This window comes from Mobula birostris, chromosome 15, assembly GCF_030028105.1.
Source record: "Mobula birostris isolate sMobBir1 chromosome 15, sMobBir1.hap1, whole genome shotgun sequence".
NCBI classification, from domain to species: Eukaryota; Metazoa; Chordata; class Chondrichthyes; order Myliobatiformes; family Myliobatidae; genus Mobula; species Mobula birostris.
In genome coordinates this window covers 27,704,325-27,719,630 of record NC_092384.1, presented here as the reverse complement: position 1 = coordinate 27,719,630, position 15,306 = coordinate 27,704,325, and the positions used below count along the sequence as shown (strand labels likewise).

At 46.3% G+C, this 15,306-nt stretch overlaps 1 protein-coding gene across 4 annotated transcripts in view; it reads left to right on the top strand.

Annotated features, from left to right (window-relative positions):
* ripor1 (RHO family interacting cell polarization regulator 1) overlaps positions 1-15,306 on the top strand; it is a 314,393-nt gene that overhangs the window by 278,490 nt on the left and 20,597 nt on the right. For all 4 annotated transcript variants that reach the window (XM_072279516.1, XM_072279514.1, XM_072279515.1 and 1 more), the window contains exon 13: positions 201-953. In XM_072279516.1, the coding sequence (XP_072135617.1) occupies positions 201-953 (753 nt within the window). The remainder of the gene's footprint in view (positions 1-200; positions 954-15,306) is intronic.

Below are 15,306 nucleotides of genomic sequence, written 5' to 3'. Positions count from 1 at the left end.
TTTCAGTCCTGAAAGTTGGGTATAATATCTACAACGTGGTTGTTCATATTTCCATTTTTATACCCAACTAGACTATAGGTTTCTGTTTCAGCATTGATTTAATATGTATAAAACTCCCCCGGACACCCCTTGTCCCATACGATGTGCCGTTCTGCACCTTGTCCATGAAGCCAACTAAACTGCTGCTCTCTTTTGTTTAGAACATGCTGCGGAGGCAGGAAGAGCTGGAGAATGGTGCTGCCTGGTCCATCTCCTCTGATTCTTCGGATGGCTCTTCTAGTCCACAGTTGTCCATGAGTGTTCGGCATTCGCCCAAGACACTGGTGCAGCCGGAGATCCAGGGCACGGTGCCTAGGATCACCATAACGTTAGCGCACACTGCAGAGGCTCAGTCCGACAGTGCTGTGGGAAGCAGCCATTCGGACAGAGTGAAAACAGCAGGAGAGACGGAGCACACAACCTGGAATGGAAACGTGCCAATCTCCAGAACTCTCAGCCATATCAGTGAAGCAAGTGTGGATGCTGTAATGGACTTGAAGGCCCCAGTGAGCACAGTGCTGGAAGCACAGGCGGTTGCCACGACGAGTTTGGCAGCCTCTCCACCAATCCCAGAGGTCATATCTGCTCCGGCTTTGCCTGAGGACAGCGTCGATGCTGCACCGCAGTCTGAGGCTCCACTGGTGGAGTCGGAAATCCCTCGGGTCCTATGTAGTCCACAAACTGAGGCTGCTGGTGCTGTCAGGATAGTGCAAGGTACTGCCCCCATGGAGGAGAAAGTCAAAGTCAGTAACGAGAAGAATAGGCCAGCGGAACCAGTCAAAGTGAAGCCCATAGACCCAGGCATTGAGGAAGCTTTGATGATATTAAATTCCACACTTGATGATTATCGAGGCCAGTTCCCTGAGCTCCAGAAGTTGGAGATGGAAGTCAAGCATTTGGAAGAAGTGCTGTTGGTAAGTGTATTTGGTTTGTGTTGGTTGTTATTTGGGAGTGAATGTTCTGATGCAAAATGTAAGTTGTGAGCAGTGGTATGCTTGAGCTGGTTTATCATTGCAAGTTTCGCTACATCTTTTTCAGTTATGTTTGCTCAATAATTTCTCTGAGATGGATCCCTCAGTGCGCATTAAGTAATTCTGGCCATTGCCAGTTATGTTTCAGTTCCCCCAAGCTGGATGACCTAGTAATAAATCAAGTGAAACCACAGGTTGGAGTTCTTTAATCAATCAGTTTCTTCTCAATTCCCTGTTCTGGCATGTTACCTCGCTTTACCCCAAGGGTCATCTGATTTGTATAATGAGAACAGTAATTGCCTTCTCTGTCTGAGATGATATCAGTCTGCTTGGCTGTCATGTGAGGGAATGAAGCGTATTGTGTTGCACTCAATTGAGTCTTGTTGATGGTACAGTGATAGGGTGATACAGCATGGAAATGGGCCCTTCAGGACAACTCATCTGTAACCACCAAGCTAGTCCTGTTTGGACCACGTCCCTCTCAACACTTTCTATCCATATACGTATCTAAACGGCTTTTGAACATTGTCATTGTACCTGACTCAGCCATTCTCCCTTTGGCAATTCATTCCACGTACACATCACCCAGTGTTTTACAAAGGTGCCCCTTGTGTCTCCTTTAAAACTTTCAGTTCCCACATTAAACCTCTACCCTCTAGTTTTGAGTTCCCCTTTCCTAAGAAAGGGCTGTGTGCATTCACCCTATCAATTAACCTCAGCAAGATCATCCCTCACTTTCCTATGCTCCGAGGAATAAAATCTAGCCTGCCAACCTTTCCATATACTTAAACCATTGAAATCCTGACAGCAAACTCATAAATCTTCCCTGTACGCTTTCCAGTTTAACGATACCTTTCTTATAACAGGGTGGCCAAAATTGTACACAATATTCCACACACGGCCTCACCAGTGTTCTGTGCATCAAAGTTCAAAATGATTTTATTATCAAAGTATGTATATGACACAATATGCTACCTTGAGGTTCATTTTCTTGCAGGCATTTACAGGAAAATAGAAAAATACAGTAGAATTTTTGAAAAATTGTAAATAGCAAAGACTGACAAACAGCCAATGTGCAAATGTTAAAACTGTAAATGCTGTAAATAATATGAGTTGTAGTGTCCTTGAAAGTGAGTGAGTCTGTAGGTTGTAGGGTCAGTTCAGGGTTGAGGTGAGTAGAGTTATCCACACTGGTTCAGGAGCCTGTCGGTTGTAGGTAATAAACCTGGAGGGTGAGACCCAGGGCTGCTGTACCTCTTGCCCAATGGTAATAGTAAGAAGAGACCATGGATGATGGGGGTGCTTGATGGATGCTGCTTTCTTGTGGCATGTAAATGTGCTCAGAGGTGGGGAGGGTTTTGCCTGAGATGGACTGTGTTGTATCCACCACTTTTTGTAGACTTTTCTATTTCAGGGCATTGGTGTTACTGTACCCGGCCGTGATGTAACCAGTTAGGATACGCTCCACAGTGCATCTATAGAAGTTTGTCAAAGTTTTAGTATGACATGCCAAATCTATGCCCTGGCTGATGAAGGCCAGCAATGCCAAACACCACCTACTCCACCTGAAACGCTGCTTTCAGCAAACTATGTACTTGTACTCTTTAGTCCCTCTGTTCCACAACACTCCCCAGGGCCTGACCTGTAAGCCTTTGCAGAACACAGAGTCTCACCTCAGCTCTTCCTCTCCTGATGCTGATTTGTTGACTTTTCGTCCAGTAACGATCCACTGATGTGCACCGCTACATCTGGGCCAAGATGAATGACTGGTGGGTCGGTAGAGATTGAGCCGTTGAGCCGGCAGTGCCAGGTCACTGCTCGTCATTTGTGCAATCTGAATGTTTGCTTCCACTTGTCATTTTCTCCAACCCTGCTGTTTACTGAATTAATCTTTCTTCTCTGTCAGTGTGGTTGTGGATGGCACCTCTACTGGCTGCAAGTTAAAACACACTTGTGCCACAGTGTTTGTGCTCTGGCTGTTGGTTGGGGTTTAGTTGGTTGGTCTGAATAGGGTTGCATTTGCGTGGCTGGCCCTTGCTCTCTGAGTCCAGTTTGTCCCTGAATCTCTGACTGGAGCAGAGGCAATGGGAGACACAAATGAGTTTTGTGTAGTAACTAGAAGAGGCCCCTGACCCAGCAGTCGTTCACCTGGGATTTGCTGTAGTGGTGCACACAACAAACACCCTGAAATCTGGCCAAGTGAAGTCAGCTGCCCCAATTGCTGGCATTCACCCAGATGTTGCCAGGTCAAGGAACTGGCCTGCCCACTTTCACCTGTAAATTGTACACTCACTAGTAAATAACACAAATGCAGAGTTCCATGCGCAGAACAACCTGGTGGCATAACATTAACGTCTCTCATTTCTGGTCATTTCTCCCCTTCTCTTTCTGCATTCCCCATTCTGGCTTTGCTTTTTTCCATTACCTTCTGCCTATCTGTCCATCTCCTCCTTGTTCCTCTCCTCCTTCCCTTTTCTCAATTGTCCACTCTCCTGTCAGGTTTCTTCTTCAGCCCTTTAGCTTTTCCTATCATCTCCCAGCTTCTAACTTCATCTCCCCTCCCCCAGTCACCTGCCTTCCCCCTCACCTGGCTTTACCTATCACCTGCCAGCTTGTACTCCTTCCCCTACCCACACTCCTTATTCGGGCTTCTTCTCCCTGTTTTACAGCCCTCAGCCCGAAACATTGACTGTTTATTTCCCTCCATAGATGTCGGTTGACCTGCCGAGTTCCTCCAGCATTTTGCGTGTTGCTCTGGATTTCCAGTATCTGCAGAACCTGTTGTGTTTATATACAATGAAGTTGTGGTAGAGTGTCTGTGACAGTTTAGTTAGCTTAGTTCTGTTACATTGCTGATGTTTAGGGCAGCAGTGAAGGTCCTCCTTCCCTGTCTGTCCCTACAGTCTCTCACACAGATCGAGAAGGATTCTTCATTGCTGTTTCCATAACTCATTTTTTTGACCAGTCATTGTTGTTAGCCCTGAGATAAACCCCCAAACCTAGAAGACCGGTGGACTGCTCTTTGCCCGGTCTCTACTCTTCTAACTGTTTGGCATAGGCGACTCTACCCAAGAGCCAAAGCACAAGGCCCTGACTCCAGCCAACATAGCTCTCCGGATGATTGAGGCACACCAGCCGCCAAATCCTATGACAAGGTTGTAGTCTGCCTGGAGATGAGCACTGGATATTCACTGGGTTATCTATAAAAAAAACACTTCAGATGAGTCAGAGTATTTTGCCAGGTGAGGAATCTAAGAGGTCCTTTTTAAGGAATTAACACAATAATTGTTGGGAAGTGGTGAAATAAGTTGAGAAGTTAGTATATAGCATCTTGAACAGGAAAAGTTTCAATCCTTTAAAGTCTTTAGTGTTGTTTCACTGTTCCCACTCAGTGAATCTGTCAGTAATTGAAGAGACCCTGACTGCTTTCTTGGCCTCTCAACGATTATAAGCACATTCCCTAAAATTGGATTTTTCCCATGCTTTTGCGGCATGGAGTAAATGAATAGCTTGTACAATTCTTTCCAAGTTAGAGCCTTGTTCTGGTTAGGGTAAGGCATCCTGTGTTGCTGCTTGTCTCGCTGCCTCTGTTGCCACCTCACTCTCTGGCACACAGTTTTCACACATAACACGTGTCAAAGTGATCTTGTAGTTCCTGTGTAAATCAAAGTATCTGGACTAACAACAAGGTTAAGTGATCATTTTTATTCCTCTGAGGCCACAACATCAAACCCTTCAGCTGTACTTGTGTGAAAAGCTCAATTTTTCAGCAAATTTGAAAATTTTGTGTCAAACCCAGCTACAATAAAAGTCTGGTAATCCAGCACTTGACAAATGGATTATTGTATGTACTTCCCAATAATACCCCAAATCACTTTTATTTCACTTTTCGCAGTAGGGCACTGAGGAGTGTGGTAGAACAGAGGGATCTGGGAATACAGATCTATAATTCCTTGAAAGTGGCATCTCAAGTAGATAGGGTTGTAAAGAGAGCTTTTAGCACTTTAGCCTTCATAAATCAAAGTTTTGAGTGCACACAGTTGGGCTGTTATGTTGATGTTGTATGAAATGTTGGTGAGGGCCAATTTGGAGTACTGTATTGTGTGCAATACCGGTCACCTATGGGAAAGATAATCAGTAAGATTGAAAGGGTGCAGAGAAAGTTTACAAGGGTGTTGCCAGGACTTGAAGACCTGAGTCATACGGAAAGGTTGAATAGGTGAGAACTTAATTCCCTGGAGCACAAAAGAATGAGGGATTTGACAGAAGAATACAAAATTAAGAGGGGTATAGACAGGGTAAATGTAAGCAGGCTTTTCCCACTGAGGTTGGATGAGACTAGAACTAGAGGTCATGGGTTAAAGGTAAAAGGTGAATTGCTTAAGGGAAACATTACGGGGAACCTCTTCACGCAGAGGGTAGTGGGAGTGTGAAACGAGCTGCCAGTAGAAATGGTGGATTCGGGTTCAATTTCAACAGCTAAGAGAAGTTTGGGTAAGTACATGGATGATGGAGGTATTGAGGGCTGTGGTCTGGGTGCAAGCCAATGGGACTGGTCAGAGTAATAGTTCAGCATGGACTAGATGGACCAAAAGGCCTCTTTCTCTGTTTTAGTATTCTATGAGTCAGTAATGTAATAAATCTTCCAGTGAATTGGTGAGTTTAAAGTGAGCAAGACCTAGACAAATATGCCAGACCCTGGCTTTGGTTGCTAATGTACCACACACCACCTGACCCCTAGTGTTCTGAATCCCAGCTGCCTATCTGACACACACGAGCCCATAGTCTGGGCCCAGCTCTGGCTGCTAACCTACCCACGTTCCAAACCCCAACTCTGGGTCCGGCACACACCGGCCCGTAGTCTGCACCCAGCTTAGGCAACACTCCAGCACACTGACTCTGGCCCTGGCTCACTGGAATCATCACGGATTTCGGCACAATCAGATGCTGGGTTTTCAGAGCTTTGCTGTACTTGGTGCTTAACGTAGGAGAATATCCCTAGGTTTCAGTTCTACACCATTGAGGGCACCTTCAGTGCTTCAGAAAGGTGGCATCCGTGAAGGACCCTCACCATCCAGGACATGCCCCCATCTCATCAGGAGGAGATATAGGAGCCTGAAACCGTAAACTCAACGTTTTAGGAACATCATCTTCCTCTGCGCCATTAGGTTTCTGAACACTACCCACTACGTCACTGCTTCACTCTCTTTCTTTATTTTAGTTATTGTTTATATACAACTTACAATTGTAAATTGCACAGAAACAGGCCCTTTGGCCCGTCTAGTCTGTGTTGTTCCTCTCTGTGCCTTGTGGTACATCAGGAGGCAACCATGCCATTCCTTTAGCGTTTTTGTCGGTTTTTTTACGAGGCCGAGTTGCTAGCTCAACGCTTAACCAAGCACAAATGGAGAGCGTGCAAGGAGCCGGCTGGGTTCGAACCCGGGACCACTTGCCCTGAAGTCTGATGTGGATGCCACGACACCACTGGCCGGCTAGTCCATGCCGAACTGTTATTCTGCCTGGTCCCAAGGACCAGCACCTGGACCATAGACCTCCATACACCCCGCCCCCCCCATCCATGTATTTATCCAAGCTCCTCTCAAATCTTGTTGAAGATTCAGTATTTTTACCTTGCATTGTTCTTAACTGCTGGCCCGAAACAACAAATTTCATGGCATGTGTCAGTGGTAATAAACGTGATTCTGATTCTGAAATCCAAATACAAAGAAGGCCTGATCTGGAGAACTGCTTTCATCTGGCTGGTAGAATTGGACGAATGTGACTTACATAGGGAGGAAGCCAAGGCAAGGTGCTGTTCAAAGGCATTGATAGGAGTAACTTCAAAGTGGAGCTGTTAGCAAACTGGGAGTCAGTGTAGGGCAGTGAGCTCAGGGGCGATAGGTGACCTGAGGGTCACGAGAAGGTGTGCGAGGCAGAGGGTTTGATGAGCTTAATTGTGGAGTGTAGAAAATGGGAAGCTGGTCAGAAATGTAATTCCTGGGGGGGGGGATGCTAGGAATATTGAGATTGACAGAGTAGAGGTGTTGAGAACTACCGCCAAAAGGAGTCCCCATGTAAATGTCATAGTCATAGAGCATGACAGCACAGAAGCAGCCCTTCAGCCCGTCTAGTTCGTGCTGAACTAATATTCTCCCTAGTCACCTTGACCTGCACTTGGTTTGTAGCCTTCTATGACCCTCCCATCCATGTACTTATCCAAACTTCTCTTAAATATTGAAATCGAAACTGCATCCATCACTTCTGCTGGCAGCTCATTCCACAATTCCATCGTCCTCTGAGTGAAGAAGTACCCCCTTAAACATTTCACCTTTCACCCTTAACCTAACCTCAGTGGAAAAAGCCTACTTCAATTTAACTTATTTATGCCCCTCATACTCCTCTATGCCTCTATCAAATCCCCCTTCAGTCTGCTCCAGGGAAGCTCTCTAAGTCTTCCTGGATGCTCTATTTTTTGACACGACCCAGCTTGACTCAATGAGGTGAGTAGAATACTGTTTGTTGTGTAGGTGTTCAATTTCTTATTAAACACTGGCCAGGACAGCCTACCCTCCTCAAGCAGAAGCCAACTCCATTGATTCTGAGTCACTATCCACTGTAGTGGAGTGAAGGGAGATCTGGCAGTCTTCCTGTACAGCACTAGGCAAACTGACTTTGTATGCATGCCTTTTGTTCACCATGTGCACACAGAGGGCTTCTCTGATTCCTATTGAAATTGTTCTGGAATCCATTTTGACATTTTTGAGAGGTTAGGACTAGAGGGCAGCAATGAAGGGGCTTAGAAGTGCTGGCCCACCTTTTTGTCTTTACGGTGGCTGATGAGGGAGCAGCCAAATCGACTGTAGCCTAGTTTGCATAACTGTCCTGGGGCAAGGGGGGACACAGTCTCCAGTGACATTGCGTGCTGTTTCTGGAGAATCGGGGAAAATTTATTGACCTTGGCACTAACTGCACAAAGAGTACGGATGGTCTCACAGGGCAGAGTCAAGGACGAATTTCCTGTTCATGGTAGTCGAGGCCATCTGGCATCTGCAGAGAACAGTTCTTTCCTGATGTGAACTGAGCGTTGCAGCCCTGTTATTCCAGTGATGCTTACAAGATTCAGAAGTGGTTTCCATTGTGACGGAGTTAGAAACGGCTTGCAGGGAGACCTTTGAGACAAAGTAAACGCTTGTAGGAGGGTCAGATAGGGATAGGTAGGGCCAAGCGGATATTTCTAGTAGGGTGAGTGCAGGATTAGTGGGCAGCATGGTAATGTAGCAGTTAGTGTAATGCTATTACTGTCACAGCGACCCCCGGTTCAGTTCCTCCTGCAGCTTGTTGGGAAAATTTGTACCTTCTCCCTGTGATGGTGTGGTTTTCCTCCACTTGCCCTGGTTCCCTCCCATGTTCAAAAATTGTGATTGGTTATGGCCTGTGTAGGAGACTTTTTAAAGTGGGAAGTTTAAACTGGGGCAGTTCCAGTCTCTCGACCTCAGGAGTCTGGGTCCAGTGGTGCGAGTGGTCGTCACAACTGGGGTCTTCCCTGGTTGCAGTGGATGACCGTGGCTCCTCCTGTGCCTCGTCATGCCCTTCGCTCCCCACAAAGTGTTGCACTTCCTGGCTCTTGATCCCATGCGCCCAGTCCACTGGAGATGCCTTTGCATGCACGGCCGCGCATGCCCCCATCTCACCGGGTATAAAACCCACCGGCTACCCTCACTGCCTGTCGAAGCGGTGTTGCGGCCTGTAGCCACTGCCGCGTGCAGATACTTGGAGCCACAGGTGAGAGCTGAGTGTCCTGTGTGTGAGCTGCCCAGAGGGACATGACCAGCCCCTTCACCAGAGCTGCTACCCCTCCCTGGACCCTCCATACGGGGGGGTGGGGGGTCACAGGGGTGTAATTGGGTGGTGGGGACTCTGGGCTGGAAGGGCCTGTCACCATGCGTGCTGTATCTGCAAATAAAATAAAAATAGGGTCTGAGTGAGCCCATCCGATTGAGGGGCTGCAGATGGCTGAGGGGAGAGCTGGTTGCAGTTGGAGAGGTAGAGCAAGTTCTTTATCATAAAAGCTATGAAGTGAAGGCAGTCATCAAGTAAAGACAAAGACATGGGCAGAGGAGTGTGTGCACTGTGAGGGCAGAGTTCGGGGGACACCCTGCACGTCGGGCTGTGTTGATGGAGTGGGTACAGAGTTCTGGGGGACACCCAACACATCAAGCCGTGCTGATGGAGTGAGTGCAGAGTTCTGGGGGACACCCAGCAGGTCGGGCTGTGCTGATGGAGTGGGTACAGAGTTCTGGGGACACCCAGCACGTCGGGCCATGCTGATGGAGTGAGTGCAGAGTTCTGGGGGACACCCAGTAGGTCAGGCTGTGCCGATGGAGTGAGTGCAGAGTTCGGGGGACACCCAGGAGGTCAGGCTGTGCTGATGGAGTGAGTGCAGAGTTCGGGGGGACACCCAGCATGTCGAGCTGTGCTGATGCAGTGAGTGCAGAGTTCTGGGGACACCCAGCACGTCGGGCTGTGCTGATGGAGTGAGTGCAGAGTTCAGGGGACACCCAGGAGGTCAGGCTGTGCTGATGGAGTGAGTGCAGAGTTCGGGGGACACCCAGCACGTCGAGCTGTGGTGATGGAGTGAGTGCAGAGTTCTGGGGGACACCCAGCACGTCGGGCCATGCTGATGGAGTGAGTGCAGAGTTCGGGGGACACCCAGCACGTCGAGCTGTGGTGATGGAGTGAGTGCAGAGTTCTGGGGGACACCCAGCACGTCGGGCCATGCTGATGGAGTGAGTGCAGAGTTCTGGGGGACACCCAGCACGTCGAGCTGTGGTGATGGAGTGAGTGCAGAGTTCGGGGGACACCCAGCAGGTCAAGCTGTGCTGATGAAGCAAGAAGAACTGAGCCAAAGCTACAAACGAATGACTTGTCCATTCTGATCTGGACAGACCGAGATAACTGAAGTTATAGGATTCCATGCAGATTCCAGAAGGCTGCGATGTGCTTAGGTAGAGGACGAGAAGCTGTTCCTCACACTTACACAGACTGGTCAAAGTGGGCACAGTGTAGAGAACTGAAGTGGCGGAAGGAATTTCTGAGCCAGCCGTGTAGAATGAATGTGGGAGCTGTGCAAAGCAGTTCCCGATGCATTTGATTTCTGTGTTGCAGAGGAGACTATGTTGTGGTCTGGACTGAAGAAAGTGCAAGCAGGCAGCAGATACATTGAATAAAATCCTCCAAATATCCTTAGATTCTTGACAAGCGTGGGAGGAATGGAAAACCACCAACGTGATTGCCTTATTCAAACAGGAAGGCAAAAGGTGGCCAATCAGCCTGATGTCTGTGGTTGGAAAAAATGTTAAGATTGATTTGTACAGAAGTAGAAGCTGTGGAATTGGAAAATTATTGTTGGTCAAGCAGAGTCGAAGTGGCTTCATGTAGGGAAGTCACATCTACAAATTGGTGAGATTGCTATGAGGAAATCTTAATCATAATCGTTAAGAGCAGGGCTTGCCAATCTTTCTTGTGCCATGGGCCAATGCCAAGCCAGGGGTCCGTGGACTCCAGGTTGGGAACCCCTGCATTAGATGGTAACTTAGATTTGGACTACCAGAAGATGTTCAGCAAGGTCCTCGTAAAAGGTTGTCACAAGATAAGAGCCCATGCTATTGAAGATAATATACCGGTGTAGAAAGGGGAGTGGATAGAAGCAGGAAGCTGCAAAAATGTGTAAGGAGGTAATTTTCAGGTTGGTAATCGGTGCCAGGGTTGTATCTCCTTACAGTTTATCTTAATGACTCGGAGGAAGGAAGCAACTGTACAGCAGCGAAATGATAGAAAAGTGGGTGGGAAGGTGAGTTGTGCAGAGAAATTTTGAAAGATTAAGTGAATTGGCATTTGGGAAAATGTGAAGTTGTGTAATTTAGAAGGCAGTGCACGACTACTTAAATGGAGAACTGCAGTACTAAAGGGATTCGGAATGGTTATGCATGTAGCATAGGGTCCTGACGCACAGCTGCAGCAATAGGGAAAGCAAATGGAATATGGACCCCTGTTTCAATACAGCTTGAGTATAGAAGTAGAGAACTCTTACTGCAACTGTGTAAGACTTTATTGATACGATGTACGGAGGACTACGATCAGCTTTGGAGGGATCATCCACTGAGTCAGGCGTGCTGGAAGTCAGAAACAAGAAGGGTGCAATCGTTCTATTTGTGCTGTTCTACAGACCTCCCAGTAGAGACACTGAGGAACAGACTGGGAGGCAGATCTTGGAATGGTGCAAGAATAGCAGGATTGATTGATGTCATGGGTGACTTCAACCTCCCTAGTATTGATTGGTACCACCATAGCACAAAAGGATTAGATGGGGCAAAAATTATTAGGTGTATCGAGGAGGGATTCCTGACACAGTGTGGACAGCCTGTCTAGAGGAGAGGCCATACTGAATCTAGTATCTGGTCACGTGACAGATCATTCAGTGGGTGAGCATTCCAGAGATAATGACTACAACTCCCTGAACTTTACCATAGTCTTGGACAGGGATAGGAGCAGATGGTATAGAAAAGTATTTAAATGGGGGGAGGTGGAATTATGCTACTTAGGACCTTGGGAGTGTAAATTGTGAACAGATGTACTCGGGGGGAAATGTGAAGGTTGTTTAGGGAGCACTTACATGGGATTCTGGACAGGTTTGTCATACTAAGGCAGAGAAAGAACCGTAGGAACCATGGTTGACGAAAGAGATGTGGAACGTCAAGTCAAGAGAAAGAAAGAACCTTAAGGTTTAGGATCACACAGGGCTCTGGAGAGTTATAAGGTAGCCAGGAAAGAGCTTAAGAAAGGACTTAGGAGAGCTAGAAGGGGACATGAGGAGGCCTTGGAGAGTAGGATCAAGGAAAACCTCAAGGCATTCTGTAAGTACGTAAAGAACAGGAGGATGACTGAGTGAGGATAGAACCAATCGGGGCTAAAGAGGAAACATGCCTGGAGTTGGAGGAGATAGGGGAGGTCCCCAATGAATACCTTGATTCAGTATTCCAATCACAAACGAGAAAATCTGCGAATGCTGGAAATCCAAGCGACACACACACAAATGCTGGAGGAACTCAGCAGGCCAGGCAGCACCTATGGGGGGAAAAAAAAGTGCATTTGACGCTGTAGGCCGAAACCCTTCAGCTGGACTTCCTGCAGCATTTTGTATGTGTTGCTTCAGTATTCACTAGTTAGAGGGACCTTGATTTTGAGGACACTGTAAAACAAGTGATAGAACATATTGATGTTAAGAAAGAGGACGTGCTGGAACTTTTGTGAAACACCAGGGTGCCTTGTACCCCAGGTTACTACGGGAAGCAAGAGGAGAGACTGGCGTGCCTTTGGCGATGATGTTTACATCCTCACTGGCCACAGGAGTAGCGCTAGAGGATTGGAAGGTGGTAAATTTTATTCCTTTGTTCAAGAAACGTAATAGGGATAATCCTGAGAACTATAGACCACTGGGTCTCCTAGTTTTGGTCTCCCCTACCCTGAGGAAAAGTGTTAATGCCCGCCTTATCAATGGCTCTCATCATTTTAAACATTTCTATAAGGTCACTGCTCATTCTCCTACATCCCATGGAACACAACAAGCACCTGTCCTGGCCTTCCCCATATAACCCAGGCCCTCTAATCCTGCGACATCCTTGCTAATTATTTTCTGCAATCATTCCAGTTTAACCACATTTTTCCTATAACAGGATGACCAAAGCTATACAAAGAACTCCCAAGTGCGGCTTCACCACGACTACCACAACTGCAGCATAACGTCCCAACTCTATACTCAGTGGCTTGACTGACGAAGGCCAGTGTGTGAAACAGCCTTCTCACCACCCTGTCTACCTTGAGACACCTGTACACCTACGTCCCTCTGCTCCATTACTCTTCCTAGCACCCTGTCACCATGGTACAATCCTACACTGGCTTGACTTTGAGAATTGCATCACCTCTTTCTTACCCATATTGAAATCCATTGGCCCACTTCCCAATTGATCAAGGTCTCCCAGTAGCAAGATTTGGCCGTGCAGAAACTGCAGTCTTTTGCTACCATGCAAGGGAGTGGGTGTGAACCTAAAGACCAAATAGTACCCTGAATTTACAGAGAGTAAGGTTGTGCCTGGAATTCCAGATGCTGGCTTGTAACCAGTTAGCACTTTGACTGCTGCTGTAATCCCTCAGTAACTCCATATACATCTCCCTTTTCCTCATTACCAAAGGAAAGACAGCAGGGTGAGGGGGGGAGGATTGACCAAAGGTGCCTTGGGTACCCTGTGCAGTGGTCGTAGAGCTCTCCAACGTCAATGCAGGTTAAATTAATGTACTTTATATGTCTCACACTCACTCTGAGACACCCAGCATCTTGCAAAATGATGTGCAGACAGATCAACAGTGGCATTACTGCCCAGTTCAATGGAGACGGGCTCTGTCCGAGTGCTCTTCAGAGCAGTGATTACTCAGTCTCTCACCAAAGTTCTTCCCACTCAGAAATTTAACTCATGGAAAAGTATTAGCCCATCAATAGTGGGATCTGTGTTGTCTTCATTTGTAAGTACTGGAGATTCCAGTTAATTAGGACACATTGAGACCAGTACGTTTTGGCCCAATTAAACGGCTGCCCAATTATCTGAAAAGGCTAACTACTGTTTAACTGAGTAACAAATTGTGTATTTAAATGAAATACAGAACAAATTAGAACACTACCAGTATTACTACAGTACTATAAAGCTGTATTAGTTCATAATGGTTACCGACAGGAATTCATCAAGTGTATGCTGATGAAGTACTCAATTGGTAAACCATCCATTCTTAGCGCCTTAAAGCTTCAAAGTTTAACTCCTTTCCCAATAAACCACAATTTCTTAATATCAGTTTCTGCCATATTTGAACAACACAGTTATGTGATTGATTGCTTTCCTTGAATCTGATAGTGTTGAGCGTTTGTAACCAAGGGAACTGTTCAGCATGATAAAAAAGGCCTGTTTCATTGGCATTGTAGATAACATCTGCACAACATTTTTGAAGTAAGTTTCCATGTTTCTGCACTTACAGCATCAGCACGATGAGGGGTGATTGATATGTTTGTGGCCTAAGGTCAACTAAACTCATCTCCTTCTACCTTAGGCCACGAACTTATCAATCACCCCTGATGAGTTATTAACTTCAAACTTTCTGCATAATCACTCAAAGAGTTGAACTGTATGATAGAGTGGGCTTTATTCAGGAAATCATTGAGGCTTCCATCAAAGTTACAAATACCGTCCGGTAGTATGTACATCCACTATGATGAATGGTTTTGAGAGGCTGGTGATGAAATGCCTCTCAACATCTCCATCTACCTTAGGCCACGAACGTATCAATCATCCCTCGTACCTTTCTTGCCATGTGCTTTCTTCATTTTAATGTGGTGCCAACATTTCCATTGAGACAACCAACCATCTGTTGCTTTAAAATCCTTTGTGACCAGCTCCTCTGACTCGTTTCTTAACGTTGGTCCACTGACATGCTCACCTTGTCCAGTTATAATAGAAAACCATTGATTGAATCTGGATCCTCACCTTCACACTTTCATTGTTGTCCCTTCCTCATGTAATACCCATTCTTCTCGCAGTGTATCTTTCTGATGTATCAAGCAGTTGCAGATTTCGGCACTCCAGTTATTTCTGCCCGCTGTGGTGTTAGATGGCTGGCTTTTAATTTGGTCCAGTGCAGTAATATATTCAGCTAGTGTCAAATCTTTTCATGGCAAGGGTCTCAAAGTTTTCTTTAAGTTTAAAAAAAAACCAAAGTGATCAAAAATCGCTGCTTTTTGGATTTGCGACCCAAATGGATAACACAACACAAGCACGAGAAACTGACACCATTTGTTTCCTCTAAGCACAGTATAGGGTCTAACAGCCACACAATTCCTTGTGACTGACCATCGCCTGCCCCAATTAAACAGCATAGTGTCCCAAATAAACAAAGGGAATCTTGGCTATTTTCTCCATTTGCTTTTGTTCTTTAAGAGTTGCCCCAAACAAGCAGCTGCCCTGATTAAACAATGGTCTAATTAACTGAAATCCACTGCATTTGGCAAGGAGCAGCAGCAAGCTGATTCAGGAATTCAGGGCCTTGCGATTCAGCAGTATTTGCAATCTCTCTCCCGTAACCATCCCTGATACCTGCTTTACTTTGATATTTCTTTATTCACCTTGTTATCTACAATTTTTTTGTGTTTGTAAGAACCTGTTTCTTCAAGTTTAAAAAGCCATTGTATGATAGAGTG